At 40.6% G+C, this 17,904-nt stretch overlaps 1 protein-coding gene across 1 annotated transcript in view; it reads right to left on the bottom strand.

The window, feature by feature from the left end:
• The window catches only part of LOC122573295 (titin-like), a 37,662-nt gene that overhangs the window by 10,536 nt on the left and 9,222 nt on the right, over positions 1-17,904 (bottom strand). Inside the window, exons 2-6 of the mRNA XM_043739428.1 lie at positions 11,080-11,348; positions 9,954-10,343; positions 2,125-2,564; positions 1,492-1,694; positions 6-1,190 (exon numbers count right to left, since the gene is read on the bottom strand). Of these exons, the coding sequence (XP_043595363.1) occupies positions 6-1,190; positions 1,492-1,694; positions 2,125-2,564; positions 9,954-10,343; positions 11,080-11,348 (2,487 nt within the window). The remainder of the gene's footprint in view (positions 1-5; positions 1,191-1,491; positions 1,695-2,124; positions 2,565-9,953; positions 10,344-11,079; positions 11,349-17,904) is intronic.

Here is a 17,904-nt window from a genome sequence, read left to right as displayed (position 1 = left end):
GAAAAATCATCCTTTGGACGTCCTTCGAACGGTCCTTCGGGTCTTAAATTGTCCTGTGGCCTCTTCACTTCCGGACGTTCAGCTGTTTTTGGTGTGAAGTCGTCCTTTGGACGTCCTTCGAACGGTCCTTCGGGTCTCAGATTATCTTCGGGCCTCTTGACATCAGCTCTTTCGCCTCTGGTTGGTTTATAATCATCTTTAGGTCTACCTTCGAACGGACCTTCGGGTCTCAAATTATCCTGTGGCCGCCTTACTTCCGGACGTTCAGCAGTTTTTGGTGTGAAGTCATCCTTTGGACGTCCTTCGAACGGTCCTTCTGGTCTCAGATTATCTTCAGGCCTCTTAACATCAACTCTTTCTCCTCTGGTTGGTTTGTAATCATCTTTAGGTCGACCTTCGAACGGTCCTTCCGGCCTCAAGTTATCCTCAGGTCTTCTAACCTCTGGTCTTTCACCTCGCTTCGGTGAAAAATCATCCTTTGGACGTCCTTCGAACGGACCTTCGGGTCTCAAATTATCCTGTGGCCTCTTTACTTCCGGACGTTCAGCTGTTTTCGGTGTGAAATCATCTTTCGGGCGCCCTTCGAACGGTCCTTCAGGTCGCAAGTTATCCTGAGGCCTTCGTACTTCTGGTCTTTCCGCTGTTTTAGGCGTGAAATCATCTTTAGGGCGTCCTTCGAATGGTCCTTCAGGTCTCAAATTATCTTCAGGCCTCTTGATATCTGCTCTATCTCCTCTAGTAGGTTTATAGTCGTCTTTAGGTCGTCCTTCGAACGGTCCTTCTGGTCTCAAGTTATCCTCAGGTCTCCTAACTTCCGGGCGTTCAGCTGTTTTCGGTGAATAATCGTCTTTCGGTCTTCCTTCGAACGGTCCTTCAGGTCGCAAATTGTCCTTGGGTTTCTGCGGTTCCGGTCTCTTCATTATCTGTGGCACAACGTAGTCGTCCTTAGTATGAGGCACTCCTTCAAACGGTCCTTCTGGTCTCAAATTATCGTCTCGTCTAATCACGGCAGTGCTTCTATAGTCGGTTTCATCGAAAGTTTGATACTGTTCCTGAGTCGTTGTGGTGCTTTCCACGATATCGGTCTTGCCATAGAAGCGGTCATCCTCGTCGGTGTAGTCGATTCGTCGTCGAGGTGTCCTCTCAACTATGTCGTACGTGTGGAAATCCTCTTTATGATGAGAGGTACCCTAAAGCACATTTCGTACTAGATCAGCGATTATTGTAGAGATAAGAGTAACTGGGACAATGGACTTGCTTTCTGAATATCGTTTTAATACGGAATAGAGGGAAAGTTAGAACGAGACGAGATAAATCACATTTTTAATAAATATTTGCCAGTTTTCCCATATTTTTTAATTACAAAATTGCAATTTCATTTCTTATCAAAGGTGTCAGAGAGTATGACGCGTTTAAATTTGCCATCGAAAGTCAATATACGAATGAAAAAGAATCGTCATTCGTTAATTTCCAATTTCCAAAAGTACTTACCGTGAATTCACCCTCTCCCACTGTGAGGTTATCCGTACGTTTGATGATCTCGGCACGTTGAACCGTTCGATGATCGACGTATTCGGATCTTGTAGTGGTCGAGTCGATGAATTCACCCTCGACCTTTGTGTAGGTGTTGCGACGTACTGGTCTGGGACGTTCACCGGGTGTACCGGTGAACACCAGCTCCGTGGTGGTTGTACCTGCACGTACAAGTTAAATGTTTTACGACAGTACGAACTAAGTATAGTAAAAAGATCTAATTACAATAAGGACGACAAATCAAAATCGCACGAATTTTAGATTTTAAAATTTCTCGATGATCAGCTGATCGGATGAACATATTTGTGGTATCTTTAATATTACGTTTCTCGAAATTTCAGATTTGTCTTGAAAAGAGTGATCTTCAATGTTCACACAATGTCGGCAGAAATTGCAAGTTTCTATTAAAAAGGGACGGTCTAAACCGATAAAATCGATGTTCTGAATCTCAGTTCGCGCTATATCTTTCTCTATAAAATCAGGAAAAATGTACAGCGATTATTCATAATTGATAAAGCGAAAATGTTCGTTATAGTCGTCAAAGAATTCGATCTCGCACGAGTTAAAAAATTTGTTAGAAACGAAGCTCACTGTCGAAGTCTCCTTCCGGTCTGAGATTATCCTGAGGTCGCCTGACAGGCATTCGATCTCCATATTTCGGGGCTTCTTCCTTCGGTCTTCCAATGAATTCGCCTTCTGGCTTCAAGTTATCCTGCGGCTTTTTCACTGGAGCTTTCTCTCCTTTCGTTGGAGCTTCCTCCCTGGGTCTACCGATGAACTCACCCTCGGGTTTCAGGTTATCCTGCGGTTTCCTTGCCGGTGCTCTCTCGCCCCTCGTCACCACATAGTCTGTTCGCCTCTCTCCGATGAATTCTCCTTCCATCCGAAGATGGTCTTCGTGGTGGTACACGGTCTGCCTGTCGACGTGTTTCTCATCGAATTCCTCGCGATAGGAAGTCACCGCGTGCACGGGCCCATCTCGAGGAATCTCAAGGTGATCTTGTGGCAGATTGTGCGGACAGCGATGTCGTCTGAAAAATTCCAACATCGACGATGATATAGAAAAGTTAGAAGAGTTCGTTGTACGTCGTAGCTCGATGGAATATTGTGAAAATATCATGATACGATCGTTGGCTCATTGATAAACCAGTAACTCGTAATTTTTTAATTGCCCCAACCAAATCAGGTGGCTGTGCTTTGACTTTGCAACGAATAACATATACAGCTACTATAATAAAATATGAATTTGAAATCGACGTGCGTCGAATTATGTATTTCAATACGGCTAACTAGCCTAAGTCTGTTCGATATAGTTCTCCCATACGACGCAAAGATATTATCTAACGATAAATTATAATCGATGAATTTTTAGAAATTCCGTTTGAAAAACCAGAGTATCTTTCCATTGAATTATCTTAACTGATCGTTACATCTGTTGACTTACGGATTTATTGCTGCTACGTGACTTAGGGCTGTTGCGCAGGATTTGCAAACATCCACGTGGAAAATTTTTAATGAAAATATTTATGGAATGTCCCGTAATTTTAACGAACAAAGAGAAAAATAATTAATTGTCCCGTGAAACTGAAATCCTTGCCGAGTGTAACGACTAATCTCTCGTCAGTAGGGAATCCTAATTGGACATCGAGCCTGATTTCAACGTGGCTGGCGAATATTCATGCACGTCGGCCGTGCTAGATTACCAGCGTTGGCCCATTGATAAACTGGCTGGTATTGCAGTCGTGAACGTCACCGTAGTCACGCACGTGATCATTGTCGTACTAGCACGAGTTGCATGTTTCTTGTTCACGACCGCTTCGTTAGATTCCGTGTACATAGTTCGTCCGGCTAAGTAATTGAAATACGCTTCGAATCGAATCCACGTTCCTATCCATCAGATTACTCGTTCATCACCGTTGGTCGGCTAAAAAATGTATAGATCCTCGTGCCATTATCCAACCATGCTTTGTCCGTCGTACGTACGATCGTTCCATGCGACCAATCGAACATTGTGCAAATGTCAACCTTGATAGAACCTTTTGTATCCTGTCCCGTTTGAGACACGCGTGTTTACCAGTCCAAGTCTCACACCATCATCCGATTAATTACATTCGTGTTGTGTTAATAGCGGATTGCTGTAAGACGCGGCTGGTTTGGTTCAACGTCCTCAGGCGAGTTTCTTGATGCGTTAAGTGCCGTGGAGGTCATTCGTATTAGATTAGTCTATGACGCCGTTTAAATCGTTACACCGGTGACACTTTTATACCGTTCGTCAAATTTCTACTACTCTGTACGTTATAAACCTTAACGTACAATGATAATATCGAGTTGACGATTGTAAAATACGAAATACGGTGTAACGCGTTTAAACAATTTTATTCTGTTTATCGGGATACACGTGGGATTTCCATCCTTTTAGAATCGAATTTTTGGAATATTCCAGAGTATTCGGAGAACTAGAAATTTGAAGAATAATACGAATATGTCGTGTACGTTTCGATTTTCTGTAAGCAATGTGCTTTTTGTCCACTCGGCGTAAATACTTCTCGAAATTGCAGTTCGCAATTGCAATAATAGATCGGAACGTGACATGGTGCATCGAAATGAACATACGGCATACGCTATTGAATGTGTAAATGTAATTAATCGATACATTTAAGGGCAACAAATGAAAATTATATTACGTATTAGCGAAATCTCGCATGATTTTCGACCAATTTCATCAGTTCGTGTAACTAACCGAACATGATTCGATAATATTTATTGTTTCAGAACACCGCATTTGGTAATTAACGAGCGAAGGAAATATCGACATCGTTCGACGTTCGCGCAACGATACAGCAATCTCCATGTCAATTAAGGCGGGCGTAGCTTGTCAAAATGCCAACGCACGTTCCTCTTTCCAACCCCCTGGCGTGCGTTTAATATCGATGACAGACTGACGCGGTGCGTAACACAATCAACGATTAAAAATGTATAACTTTGAACATCATAAATGCACCTTGATGCGCGATCGTTCCGAAAATGTTAACGATCAATCGTACGAAATGCTTTTATTTCAGATTTTTTTCTATTTTCATAGAACACCGTCCGATCTTCAACTTTTACGCGGGCAACAAAAATGCTGCTGTTATTCGACAAGCTTAAAGGTAAGTTCGATATTGACAATTTTAGCATAAATTTCGGCGTGGAAAATACTGATCATACATACAGAATGATACGCGTCACGTAAAAATAACACAAAATGAGAACTGGGAGCGGTTTTTCCGCGCTTTGGCTACAAAATACAGAAACTTTTAAAAGAAACGCAGAAAAGCGTGCTCGAGATTGGACACACGAAGGTTAATTAGAACTGAAAATTAGAGGCAAGTTCGAAGCTTCGATATTGACAATTTTAGCATAAATTTCGGCGTGGAAAATACTGATCATACATACAGAATGATACGCGTCACGTAAAAATAACACAAAATGAGAACTGGGAGCGGTTTTTCCACGCTTTGGCTACAAAATACAGAAACTTTTAAAAGAAACGCGGAAAAGCGTGCTCGAGATTGGACACACTAAGATTGATTAGAACTGAAAACATTTTATTAGCGTGTTAAAGTAAGTACACGCCCGGTGCAAAGACTTTATCTATTCAGTTTCGCGGCAGGCCATTTGGAAATTGGAAACCTGTCAAAGAGAGATTTCGCAAGCATCCTGTTCGCGATTCACCGCACGTATCCAATGCGTTCGAATGCATCGGCTTTGCAAAAGATAAAAAAAAAGCGGAGGAAAAACAGAAAAAAGATGGAAAGAACACATAGCAAGCGCGCGTGCGCGCGCCAAATTTCGATGCAAAACGATGGTTTATCGGAGGTTGTATCGTGCCTTTAAAGTTTCGTTCAGATCAGTCTCATTGCTTGAACTCGAACGACTTGAAATCAAACGGCGTAAGGTAATAAGACCGAGTGTGGAAACTCGATGAAATATTTTATTTGCTTTTGCATTCCGGTCGAATTAGTTAACTGCGAGCAATTTGAAACCACTAATCCGGTGTGAACCCGTTACGTATTTCGTTCGCTCGAAACATGAATTCCAAGTTTCAAGTGAAATTCAAGTCCTTCCAACTACTCAGCTTTATATTTGTATTATATATAGTTTCGTATTTATCGATACTGGTTCCCTAGAAAATTGTCAAAGTAACTGTTATTTTCCATTCGCTACACATAATAGGTTTTTGTTATTATTATGTAAGAATTATTTCTATCATAATGAAATACGAATGGAAATACATTTAGAATCGTAATCTTAAAGTCTAGCAATCATGCGTAGCCACTTCCTTGCGAATTAAATTATTTAATCTCAGACTACTGCAATAGTATTCAAGTAAATCGACTAATCGTAACAGGACGCTGGATTTGAAAAGAAAGAGAGAGATCCAATTGCCGCGTAATTCCTTGCCCAATGAGATAAAAGAATCACGCAAACGGGATTTCTTTTGCCAGGATTCGATTCGATATAACCAGCTTGCAATTAATCCTGACAACACCTCGGAGAATAATGAGCACCGAATAATCATCGCGGCTTTCTGTTTTAATCGGTTCGAGCGCGTGCACACACGCTAATCGCCACACAGCCCGCATAAAATTGAATATCGATTAAAATGGATCGTCGATAATCGCGGTTCGCGTTTGCTAATTTTATCGATTCGGCGCGCAATCACTTTGAATTGCTACAGCCTACACTCTTGTTTCTATTAATAACAATAATAAATCGTTTTCGTACGTTTGACGATATTCTACGCATCTAGAACTTTAAGAAAATTATTCGAATATGAATATTCGAAGACTGGAATATCTCAAACCATCGAACAGCGGATGAAAATTGTAACATTTCTTACTACGTCATATTATTAATTAGCCTTTGATCTATATCGTTGGGTATTTCATTTTCTTTTTTAATATCAAAACATACGTATAATAACGATCATCGATCATTTCCATCACGGCGAACATGAAACACCAACCAATATAAAATACCTGAAAAATAAGTATTCTAATGGGACAATAGCAGTCAAGCGTATGAAAAAGCCAATCTGCATTGTTAACTGTGCAGAGCAATTTTCATATTTTTCTCTGGGCAACCACGGCCGAAATTCGTACCTTGTGTAGGCGTATCACCAGGAAACTCTTAATACAGTAGAAAAAAACAACCACGATGATGTCATGGCCCATTGAAGTTAACACGATAATCTTTTTCCGTCAGAATGCGATTTCGATGTGGCGACTGAAGGCTTAATTATTATGGATCGAACGTGTAATAGATACTGTTGGTATTCGCGATATTGCACAAGCAATATCAGGTACAAGAAATCATCGTTGCGGAAGGCTATCACTGGCTAGCAATCGAAGCTACTCTCTCGATCATAAGCGCTCGGCCAATTTTCCCCGATCTCGCGGTTGCATTCGGTTCGATCCGGGTCAAGCGTTCCGATCTAGCGAGAACCAAGATTACATTTATCGGGTGCAATTTACCGCACGCCCAGACCGATCTTGTTTACGTTCACGGAGAACAAATATTAAAGCGTACCGCGTCACCCAACTTTGGCCATGCAATAAGCAAATTGTTTCTCAGCAATACAAGTGGATCGAGAACTAGCGACGGTGGTGGAAAAAGGGCCCGTGAAATAAGAATTAAACCTTTGCACTGCTATATCGAGTGTGACTCGACATCAGTTTTTATCGGAGGAGCTCCTTTGTCGAGTCCCACTCGACATTCTTTCAGTCGCACCTTTTTTTCTGAAACGCGCGAAAGAAATTGTTTCAAGATATATCATACATTTAAAAATTACGAAATATAACGATGGCGTGAATAAAACTAGTATTTAAGTGAATTTCTCTCTTCCTTTATTTATTTAAATTGTCTCATTTTTAAAGCAAATTTCAAATAAAACACTTAGAAGCATTAGGTGCTGCTGGTAACGAAATTGAAATAAAATTTGGAGTGCAAAGGGTTAAATAAAGCGATGGATCGAGTAGATCATGTTGCGAGTTTTCAGTCTAATCTTTGGATATTAACGATGTTTGATTCGATGGATGTAATGGTTTTCAAACGACTTTGATCATTTTATATTTGTAAAATAAACGAAATAATAATTTAAAGATTGGACTGGAAAATATATTTGTTTACTGTTGTATATCATACAATTTTCTTATTCTTTTACGCCGAATTTACGTCAAATGAGATAATGGATGCTTTGTTATTCGTAAACATTCGTTAGAAAATTTCGTTTGATTCGTTACCGAACTTGTTAACGTTGCATCAAATTTTACTAATAACATCAATTTAATTCTACGAGAGAACATAGCGGCGAAGTGACAGGATTGCAAAAATAGTGCGAACTGTTCGCGTGCAATACGCTTAAGCTGTACTCGAAAAACATTAAATTACAACGTGATAAATTAAATAAATTGATCTACTCTAAAACATCGTTTACCATTTACTCTACATTTTACAACGTACAAGTAAATTTCTCTAATATATTCCATACTTATCTGTTACCATTTATTTTACCATTTATATCTCTCTAAACGAGGTGTTTATCTCTGTTAACGAGCTAAACACCGAAAGTTTGTAATATTCAATTGATAAATGACTTAGGAATACATTTTTTTTTTTTATCTCTATTCTTCGCTTTTTGACTGATTTATTACGAGAATAATTCTAAACGAAGACAACTGACTTGACCCAATTGATACCGTCTTCCTGCCGCGTGATTTCTGATCGTCCTTGACTCGATTAAAGTTCGACTCGATCGCGAGAAACCGCTTTCGACTTCATTGTCATCCGGTTTTCAATCACCTTCCACGTATTCTATGTATGGTAAAACGTAACTTGTCGGCTACGCGCATCGATATCCTTGATTTTTGGCTGAACAATGGATACCCTTGGAGGATCGCGGTGAATCGCGTCAGTTGTCCCAAGCTGATCACCTTAAATTTATATCGCGATCACCTTGTTATGGGAGGACGCGGCACGTTTTTCGAATAAGGAAGAAGAGAGAACAGCCGATTGCGATTGGCTAGAAACAAGCTCCCATAGAAGGGCTTGTCTGCTGTCCCACTTTCAAGCGGCGCGTACACACGCCTGTTCCCTTCATATGCATACGAGCTGTTTCATAATACGATCAAGGCCCTCCAGGTTATACCGTACTGGAACACGTCCGAGTATCATCATCGAATTCGAAAAAACGTCCGCAGCAAGGGTACCGTTGACGTTCCATTCGAATTTTGTCGTATACCGTTAGAATATCGTCGTGGCAGGCGTTTAAGATTTGCCCATATTGGTCAAGCAAAATTACAAGCAATTCGGAGTGACTCTTGACCAATTCGGGCTTGTTAAACGTTATTTGGATCAGCTGTGTTACTTAAATTTAAGCTCGTGTTCGTATGATTCGAGTAATTTGGACGCAAGCTCGAATTGAAGAAACGAAACGACTCTTACAATCGTTCTTAAAACGGATCCATTGCGGGATGAGCGAGACGTTGTACAATACGTTTGGACGTCTCAAAAAATGTTGACGATGATCATGGATTTCGCGGAGCAATGAATCGAAAACGACCGTAATAACAATTCCACCTTCCACGAAGTAGATTTTAATTGCATATATTTGGGAAAAATGGCAGATAGATCGGATGTTCTTCCGTCTTAACTTTCTTCGCGTGACGCGGATGTGAGGAGATTTTGCGTTAAAAATTTATAGTTAATTGAACGAAACGGCTAAGCTGAATTACGACGCGCAACGACGCGACGTTAATTAGAGTTTTTATCGATGCTTGGCCTCCGTTTATAGAAGCTGAAAGAGCTGAAAAAATAGCTCGCTCGGGCGAATAGCATCGGGAAAGATTCAAATCGTTGCAAATGTTCGCGTTAATTTGCATCTTCAACCTCGTCACGTTTTGTATTCCGATGTCGTTAACTTGCCACGAAACCAGGTCACATTGCAATGTTCAACCGAAACGAACGTTCCTCGGATGAAATAAATTTATTCGTGACTTCTTTGTATACCGATGTTTCAGCGCTGTCGTGCTTTGATGTTGAGACTTCAATGCCATTTTGCTAATTTTGCTATTTTTGCTACTTTTTCTTCAAAACATTTCAATATCTTCGTCCGACATATGAAATGCAAAGTTCGAAATATAAAATTAAGAATTGAAAGGTTCGTAAGAAAAACGATGCTTATTCGCATTCGTTTGTCTTTCTTCAGAAGATCAAACGAACACTGCAGCATCTTTTATTTTCGTTTAATAGAATTCAACGCTTTTAAACAAAATACTCGCCATACCACCATACCTCAACTTGGAAATTTCAAATCTTGAAATTTACAGATTAAAATATTGAAATCCAAATGTAGAAATTTTGTAATTAAAAATTCTCACCCGCAGGTGCAGAGTTCGCAGATGCATTGCTCCTTCAGAGGGATCTTGGACAGTATGTAGTTGGGTAGTTTTCCGGGCTGAACATCGTCCTCCTCGAGGGAGTCAGGCGTCTGATCTCCTCTCTTCGGCTTGTCATCAAATCTCTCCGGTTTATCCTCCGGTCGGCTCGGTTTTCCAGCTGCTGGCCTTTCATCGGGTTTCCCAGGTCCCTTTGGTTGCTCATCGGGTTGCGTCGGTTTGCTGGCGCCTGGCACCGTTTCATCGGCACGCGGTACCTTGCCAGGTCTTTCCTCGGGGCGACTTGGTTTCCCTGCCGCGGGCACTGGTTTTCTTGTCGGGGATACATAGTCGCGAACTTTTCCTGGAGTCTGTGGCCTGGCGCCAGTATATCTAGAACCAAATATTTGGAAAGTTTAATAAGTTTCGCTTTGCTATTTTCCGAGGAAATTTCAAACTTTCATTTGTCTCTTTCTCGACAAATTTAATTGGAAAAGAGGAGTTGGCCACGAGGTTACGAATTTGCTATATTCTGTATCGACTTTAAAGAAAATTCTAATCAAACAAGCAATACATAACGGAAGTTGAATGGAAGGAAAATTTAGATGTGAAAAATGTATAAAATGCGTACAATATAGAAAAATATACGTAAGTGAAGTATTACATTTAATATTTAAACGATGAGAAACATCTCTATCTTTAGCTTCTGTTTCTTCACTGGTACGAATAAAAATCTGAATTTGCGTAAACGTCCGTAGTTCAACGATGACGCTCAAAGAAATACGTTTCTTCGTTTATACGCAATCGTACAAGCGATATGTATAATATCGATTTTGGGAAGTATCTATGAGCAATTCGTCGTTTTGCACCAAGTTCCCCCGATCTCCTCCCTATAAAACAGCCAAGTATACGCTCGAGCTGGCAATTTATAGAATACTCGAAGCTTCTCTACGCTGCTCGACTTTAATTAAAATCAGTTCGAAATTTCAATATTTGCCAAGCCAACGTCGTTTTCTATGCCTATCGACTGCCTCGAGTCGATGCTGCCCCAGCGTCCTCAAAAGACGCAGCAATTTCAACACGCTCGAATAACCTATTTTCTAGCTAACTTCTAAATCTATATACCAACCTTTCCCCGGGACTCTGTTCCCGTTGCGGAGGTCTGCTCGGCTTCCCAGCTGCTGGAATCGGTTTTGGTCGATCGTCTTCCCGCAGTCCAGGGATTCCTCGTGGATAACCAGGTCGTTCCGGCGATCCTTTCTGTGGAGTACCAGCTGGAGATTTGGGAGTCGAGGTGGTGAATCTGTCGAACCTGGTGTCATCAACGACATCCCGCGCTACCATACTAGTCACCTGCTCGTTGTCGATGAATTCGGTCGTTGACTTGGTGACATCTCTCTGCAAGCACGTTAGAATGGATCACGTTAGAGAAGGTTGCAGAACGAAACGCGCGAGACACGATTAAGTCTTTAACGTAACGCGAGACGAGTTAACTCGTCATCTCTCGGATACATGATCTCTTGGATGCAACAACTTCTTTATTCATACACAGGCTCGTAAACGTACTCGAACGGTTTCACGCAAAACTTTTATGAACATATTATGTACGTTATACGATACCTTTTAGAGTTTCGTTAGTGTCGTAACGAGACACGAGCGTCGCGATTCTATTAGTAAAATTTCAAACTAGTCTGAAAATGAATATGCACAGACGACGTTTTAGCTACGGCAGGTTTCTTATCAAGCGTACACGTTTAGCGACCTGGAAAAACATACGGCAACGATATTTTCTATTTACTGCTGCACCGGTCAAGATGATAACACAGTTTCATCGTAAACACGATTCAGTGGATGCCGAAGAGGCGCACAACACTTCCAGCAGAACAGGCGTAGCTGGTTTTAGAATCGCGGTGCCTCGAATATGTCTTCGTGGTTCACCGAGAAGAGTACTCACTGTGTCGTCGTCGGAGAAAGGTCGATGAAGTTAGAAACGTTATTAGCGAGAGCTGACGTTGAATTCAATTAATTCAAGTGGCTGTGTGCAGTTAATATAACCATAGATGACTCTCTGCGAGAAGATTATACCAGGAAGTCACCTAGTCTCCCTGTGTTCGCCAAGCGAAGGTAAATTAGAGCGTATCGTAATGTTATTAGTCTGAGTGTCACTCTATCTAATGGGTAGTCCATTTCAAACTTAACGGAATACACGAACTTCTAAAGTTAAATTGCATAATGTTTTTAAACGCGTACGAACATTTATGAATCTTGAGCGGTTCCGTTGCTTTTAGCCTGGAACAGGCTCGGAAGCTAAATAAATTTCCTCGGAGCAATTTCGTTGCGCTTTGTCAAGGAACTCGGCCCTTCGTCACGCGTCTCCGACGCTGCAGACAATTACCGGAGGATTCCGCTAATCAAAACGGTTATCATCTTACTAATTACAACTACTTTCACGGCTGGCTCAAAGCAACCGCGTTATTCGCCAAATGGATCGTAGCGACTATTCTCTCGCGCTATCTCTTGTCGCGCTAATATCTCGCTTAATTATTAACTATTTTACGACGATCATTACAGCAGCATTTCACAGAGAATTCACGGTAATGACAACGAAAGGAACATTCGCTTAACGTTAATCGCTGTTTTGATTGAAACTTCACAGCATATTTAAAACAGGACATAGCAAGGTGTCATAATGTTATCCTTGGGATTAAGGATTGGACGCGATACCAACGACATAACGAACGCACGAAGTAGCAAATTGTCGGACTCGAGAGTACCGAAGGTAAACACGAAACTGCTTCAACTTTTTGGGCTTTCGAACTTTTCCATTCCTATAAACGTTTCACATAGCAACAATTCTCGAACTACCAACTAAACGACAGGGGCTTTGCACTTGGAATTAAATAAGAACTTTTGTACTTTGAGATCTTTGAATTTTAAGAACTCTACGAGACTAGAACTTTAAAACTCTGTACTAGTCGAGCGTTACACATATTAAGTATTAACAAATTTAATTCGTTTGTTAAATATCCGGCTTCGCGAACCGTGTAGAAGTCTTAACGCACCGAAGATAGAATTAACAGGGTAGCAATTAATTCACACGTAACGGAAAATTGCTACGTTATTTGATCACGGTTGAAGATTCACGACACGAAGAGCACCTTGTTCGACCGATATCTACGATTTATGCAGCTGGAGTACGTTCGTTTCGATTCGCTGGAACGTAACCTTTTGTTTGACTTCCGCCCCGCACCGATCATTTCCGATTAAATCAACGAATCGCGATTTAAACCGATGTTATATACAGAACGCCGTCCTGTAAGACTTTTAACGACGTTAACGAAACGAGTTTCTAAATGATCGTTTCTATCTCTTTTTCTCTTTCGCTTCAGCGTGGACCAAACGTTTGTACAGAATGATATTTGTTGGATAGACTAAGGATAGAGTTATTCGAGTTAGAAGAATATTTGAAGTAAGCTGAGTAATTCGTCTCGTAAGTCGCCAAATTTGATTACGAGGAATTCTGAACGATTTACAATTGTAAAAGGACTATTTAACTCGTTATTAGTGACGTGATAAACGATGAAATATGTCCTGTAATAGGCAGCTCAGCGACCGTTCCCTTTCTACGAGCATGTAACTCCTATTCATCGGAAGACAAGTCTGTTCAACTAATGTTAATAATCTCAGTCGTGACTATCGCAATTCAGTAGCATACGTGTACTAGTTTATTTCTGCAAGTAAGTCATTTCGCTGTTCATTCTGTTAGTTCATATACCTATGGGCCGTTTATTCTAAAAGCGGTGCAAGTCCATTTTCCTTTGTCGTGAAATACCAATGTGTTTGCGTTTCCATTGATTGAAAGACCCTGAACCGCTTACTTTGTCTACTTTCCTACGGTGTTTCGGTAGATGTAAATTCATCGCAAAAATTCTGTTCTCGAGATAAATAAATAAATAAATACCTTCTCTTCTATCTACAACTTTATCTACAAAATTATCTTCTCATTTTTCTTTTTTTATTTATTTCTTCTTATTGCATCTAAGGTAGATATTCTCCTATTGTTTGCTTATTACGTCAAATGGTGTTTCGTAATATATTACAAAATTTGATTATTCTATGCAAAGTTTAAGATTGAGTTTTAAGATGTTGATAGTTCTCGATTATTCAGATAACTATATCTTATCGTGGACTCTACACTGTTTGGAACATGCAGCGACTGCGACATAACAAATGGTAGTATCTGGTCGTTTCCTCAGAGACGATGCAGCTTGAGGGAACAAAAGATGAAAATCGCGGAGGAAGAAGCGATAATTGAAAGTCAGACGGTCACGGTTTATGACGCGATTTCGCAGTAGGTTGGGCGGAAATCGATAGTAGGAATGCCAGCTCGTATTCTATTCCATTGTTCGTTAAATACCGACATTAAACGAACTGCAAAATACCATAGCTATGTACATAGATTAAAAATGACGACGCGACGACGCTTAGCTAGACGGAATTCAGGTAACGCGAGAGCGGAACAGATGGCGTTTATGCACACGTCTGCATCGTATCGCATAGCTCGAGCTACTTTTGTACCCTGCACCTACTTCTTCGAGGATTCGGTTTCCTCGTTCATAGACATCGAAGGTGTCCTTATAACAGCTGAATAGCCAGGCGCGCGTGAAATGCTCCAAAACAGATTTACGTTTCAAGCATTTGCACGCTGAAATTCCGTTCTTCCGTGACGAAATCTCTTCCTGAAAGATATTGCGGGGAATTAGAGTACCGAAACTCCAGTATTGAAAATCATCGAGGAAATCGATCGATCGATGATAATTTTACATTCCTGCCAGATAATGAGAATGTTTTGTAAAAACAATTACAAACAATTACTTTGTGAAAATTAGTTGCGAGGATTGTAAGAGAAACGTGATAAATTAAGAATCACATGTTGACACTGACAATCCCCTGGGTTGGATTAAATTAAACAATTTTTAGTAAATTAAAAGCAGAGTTCAGGGAAGATTATGTAACTAAGGTTTGAACTAAAACGTGAAACTGAATTACCACAAATAGCCGCTGTATATCTAAATAACATGTACGTATGAAGAAAAAGTTAGAATGAATTTCAACAGAGCAGTCTTACGGTAGAATTACTTGGAGACGAAAAATTGTTCACAGATTTTCAGCAAACGCTCGGCATTGCGAAAGCCGGCATTGTTCAAGGCTATGCTGTATAATTAGTTCTCGAACCAATTGTCGTCGATTCCACAGCGTTAGAGGTATTCTGCCATTATTCGGTGACACAACGGAGGTCACACATAACTTGGAGGATCGCGTATCGACCTCCGTGTGCACGACGCGCGACAAGCTGGCCAAAATCGCTCGTTGAATTATTTAATGCCACGCAACGAACAATCACGCGTTCGGCGAAATTCACGGCAATGGCTATCGCCTTTCACCAACCATGCCGTCGAAAACGATTCAACCTAACAAACAGGAAAACCTAGTCATCTGAAAAATGAAAAATCTTCGTTGAGAAGCAAACGCGATATATTTACGATAAGTATGAACGTGTTGCATTCGTATGAAATCTTCTTGCTCTAAAACAGATTTCCAGAATCAAGAATTTTCTTCTTAATCGCGTGACTATTGTATAGTCGAAGATATAAATACGTAGCCGACAGCCTCTGTAGCTTTGAAATAGCTTCACGTATACCTCTTTTCGGTTCGTTAGCGTTGATCATTGTACTTGGCAGGCACGTTCGTTCGGTTTAACGTTGTAATTCGATAACAAGGCGAGTAACATTCGCCAATAACGTAAAGCGGCCCTATGTGCCGCCTTTCGGCCGTACGTTCGTAACAAAGAGAACTTTTGTTGTTTATCGGGCCAATTTTCAACGATTTTCATAGGGGAGCGCTGAACGACCCGCACGATAATCATCGTCATCATCCTATTCGTTCTGGTCACTGCGACGAACGATCGTGTAATTAAATAAAACACGAGCAACAAGCACGTACACTGGCTAATCGTGTAGCTATACGATGGAATTAAGAAATTAACAAAAACAGAAGTTAAATCAGTTTGGATTTTCGGAGGCTCGTGACGAGTTTTCCTGTCGAAAGCTCTTTGCAACTTTCCAGATAGTAACGTGTTAAGCGAACGAGTACAGCGTGAAGCAAACTCGTAGCAACAGCACGAGTCGAGGGAACACGATTATGCGAGTTTGTGTATACGCCGACTAAAGCGTGCCTGGATGCAGGCAAAATACACCACACCGTCAGCGGCTGTTTGCACGTTGAACAATCAAAAACAGGGCTCCTTGCATCTACTTTCAGAAGGACACCTGTCGTCACGCGACAAGAAATTCTGTACCATGTTTGAGATGAACACTAGGTTATTTCCAGGGCCAAGACACAACGATTACGTGTAAAATATTCAGAATACGCTCTCGATAAGTGTTAACTAACGAAACTAATTTCTACGTAGATCCGACTTCTTCAGTTATGCTCATAAGAATGCGACATTTCACAAAAATCGGCCGGTTTATTTATTACAATCACCGAGTCCAGTCGTCGTCGAACTTTACCAATTGTATCGTGAAATGGTTATCTTCCAAGCACGAAACATAACTAGTGACAAAATTAGTCGAAAAACAACAATACGTTGGAGAAGTTGTAGAAATTCTCGCAATGCCAGACATTAGAACCACGACGAAACTGTTCGACTACAAGCTCTCTGCCTATTGCGGGACCAATTTATTTGCTAAGATCTTTTGTCACGCGTGCACAACAAACAAATTTGATAAGAAATAAAAAACAGATCACCGTTAGACGGTTTCGAAACTTCTACCGTCGTCTACAGTAGCTCGAGTGCGGTATTCTTGATCTGTAATACACCAAAAGACAATCGACTCAGACAAATCTATCCTGCAAGTATTATTAATGATACCTCGACATGTGGTCGCATAAATTTCCTAGCAGATCGAATGACCATCGTCTACGATAGAAAATATCGTTGCTCTAATGTGGTTTCTTAGGCGGTCCGAAAAAGCCCATTTATAGCGACGCGGATCGTTCCATGATGAAAAAGAAAGCCGAAGGCTCGAAATTGGCGTCATTAAATCGGTCAGAGTCAGAGCGGAGCGTGCATGCAATTAACTCCAGTGTTCTCGTTAAAGACGCTCAAAGAGTCCGGTTTCGATTGTTACGTTAATTGGATGGAAAAGAAAATAAAAGGTTTGCCGTGAGCGGCGGTTGAATTTCGCTCGGCGTATGTATACCTGTTGAATTTACCCTGCTTGCCGCCACGATGGAAGAAATTGATATTCACAGGGATATGCGTGTATGTTTGTGTGTGTGTGTGTGAAGAGAGAACCGAGTGCCAAGTATTTCATCGACCACCACGAGACCTCGAAACCGATGTCACGGCTACCAAACGAATCAACGCTATCGATAGAATCTATCTCCACGTAACTAGACTTCCATATCGATTATTCTATGAACCATAAAGCGATATACAGTGTGGCTGACGAAAGTATTTGAACGCTCATAGAATATTTTTATGCGAATAGATAAATTCAAATTTGAAAAAGGAAATGAGATCTATAAATTCATTTGTAACAACATCTTATACAAATTATTATTACCTAACAGTATTTTTAAGATTACCTTGTGACTATATCGTTCTGTCAATCTCGAAAAATTTAATCCCGTTGCAATCCCTGAACATTTATATCTTAATCTCGCTATTATTTTGGAAAAAAAAGAAAGAAAAGATTTTCTACGTGAAAATTGAAATGAGAAATTTTATGCGTAAAGTAATAATTTTGTTATATCTTCGTCGAACTAAAGATATGTTTTAACGTTAGAAAGATGCAAAAATTACGAGATATCATGACTGAAAGGCGACAGAGATCGCTACTATTTATTTATGTTATATAAGGTATTTTCGTGACCTGTTTATATTTGC

The sequence above is a fragment of the Bombus pyrosoma genome, linkage group LG2 (genome assembly GCF_014825855.1).
Source record: "Bombus pyrosoma isolate SC7728 linkage group LG2, ASM1482585v1, whole genome shotgun sequence".
NCBI classification, from domain to species: Eukaryota; Metazoa; Arthropoda; class Insecta; order Hymenoptera; family Apidae; genus Bombus; species Bombus pyrosoma.
The sequence above is the reverse complement of the archived record's forward strand: the minus strand, read 5'-3'. Positions and strand labels throughout refer to the sequence as shown.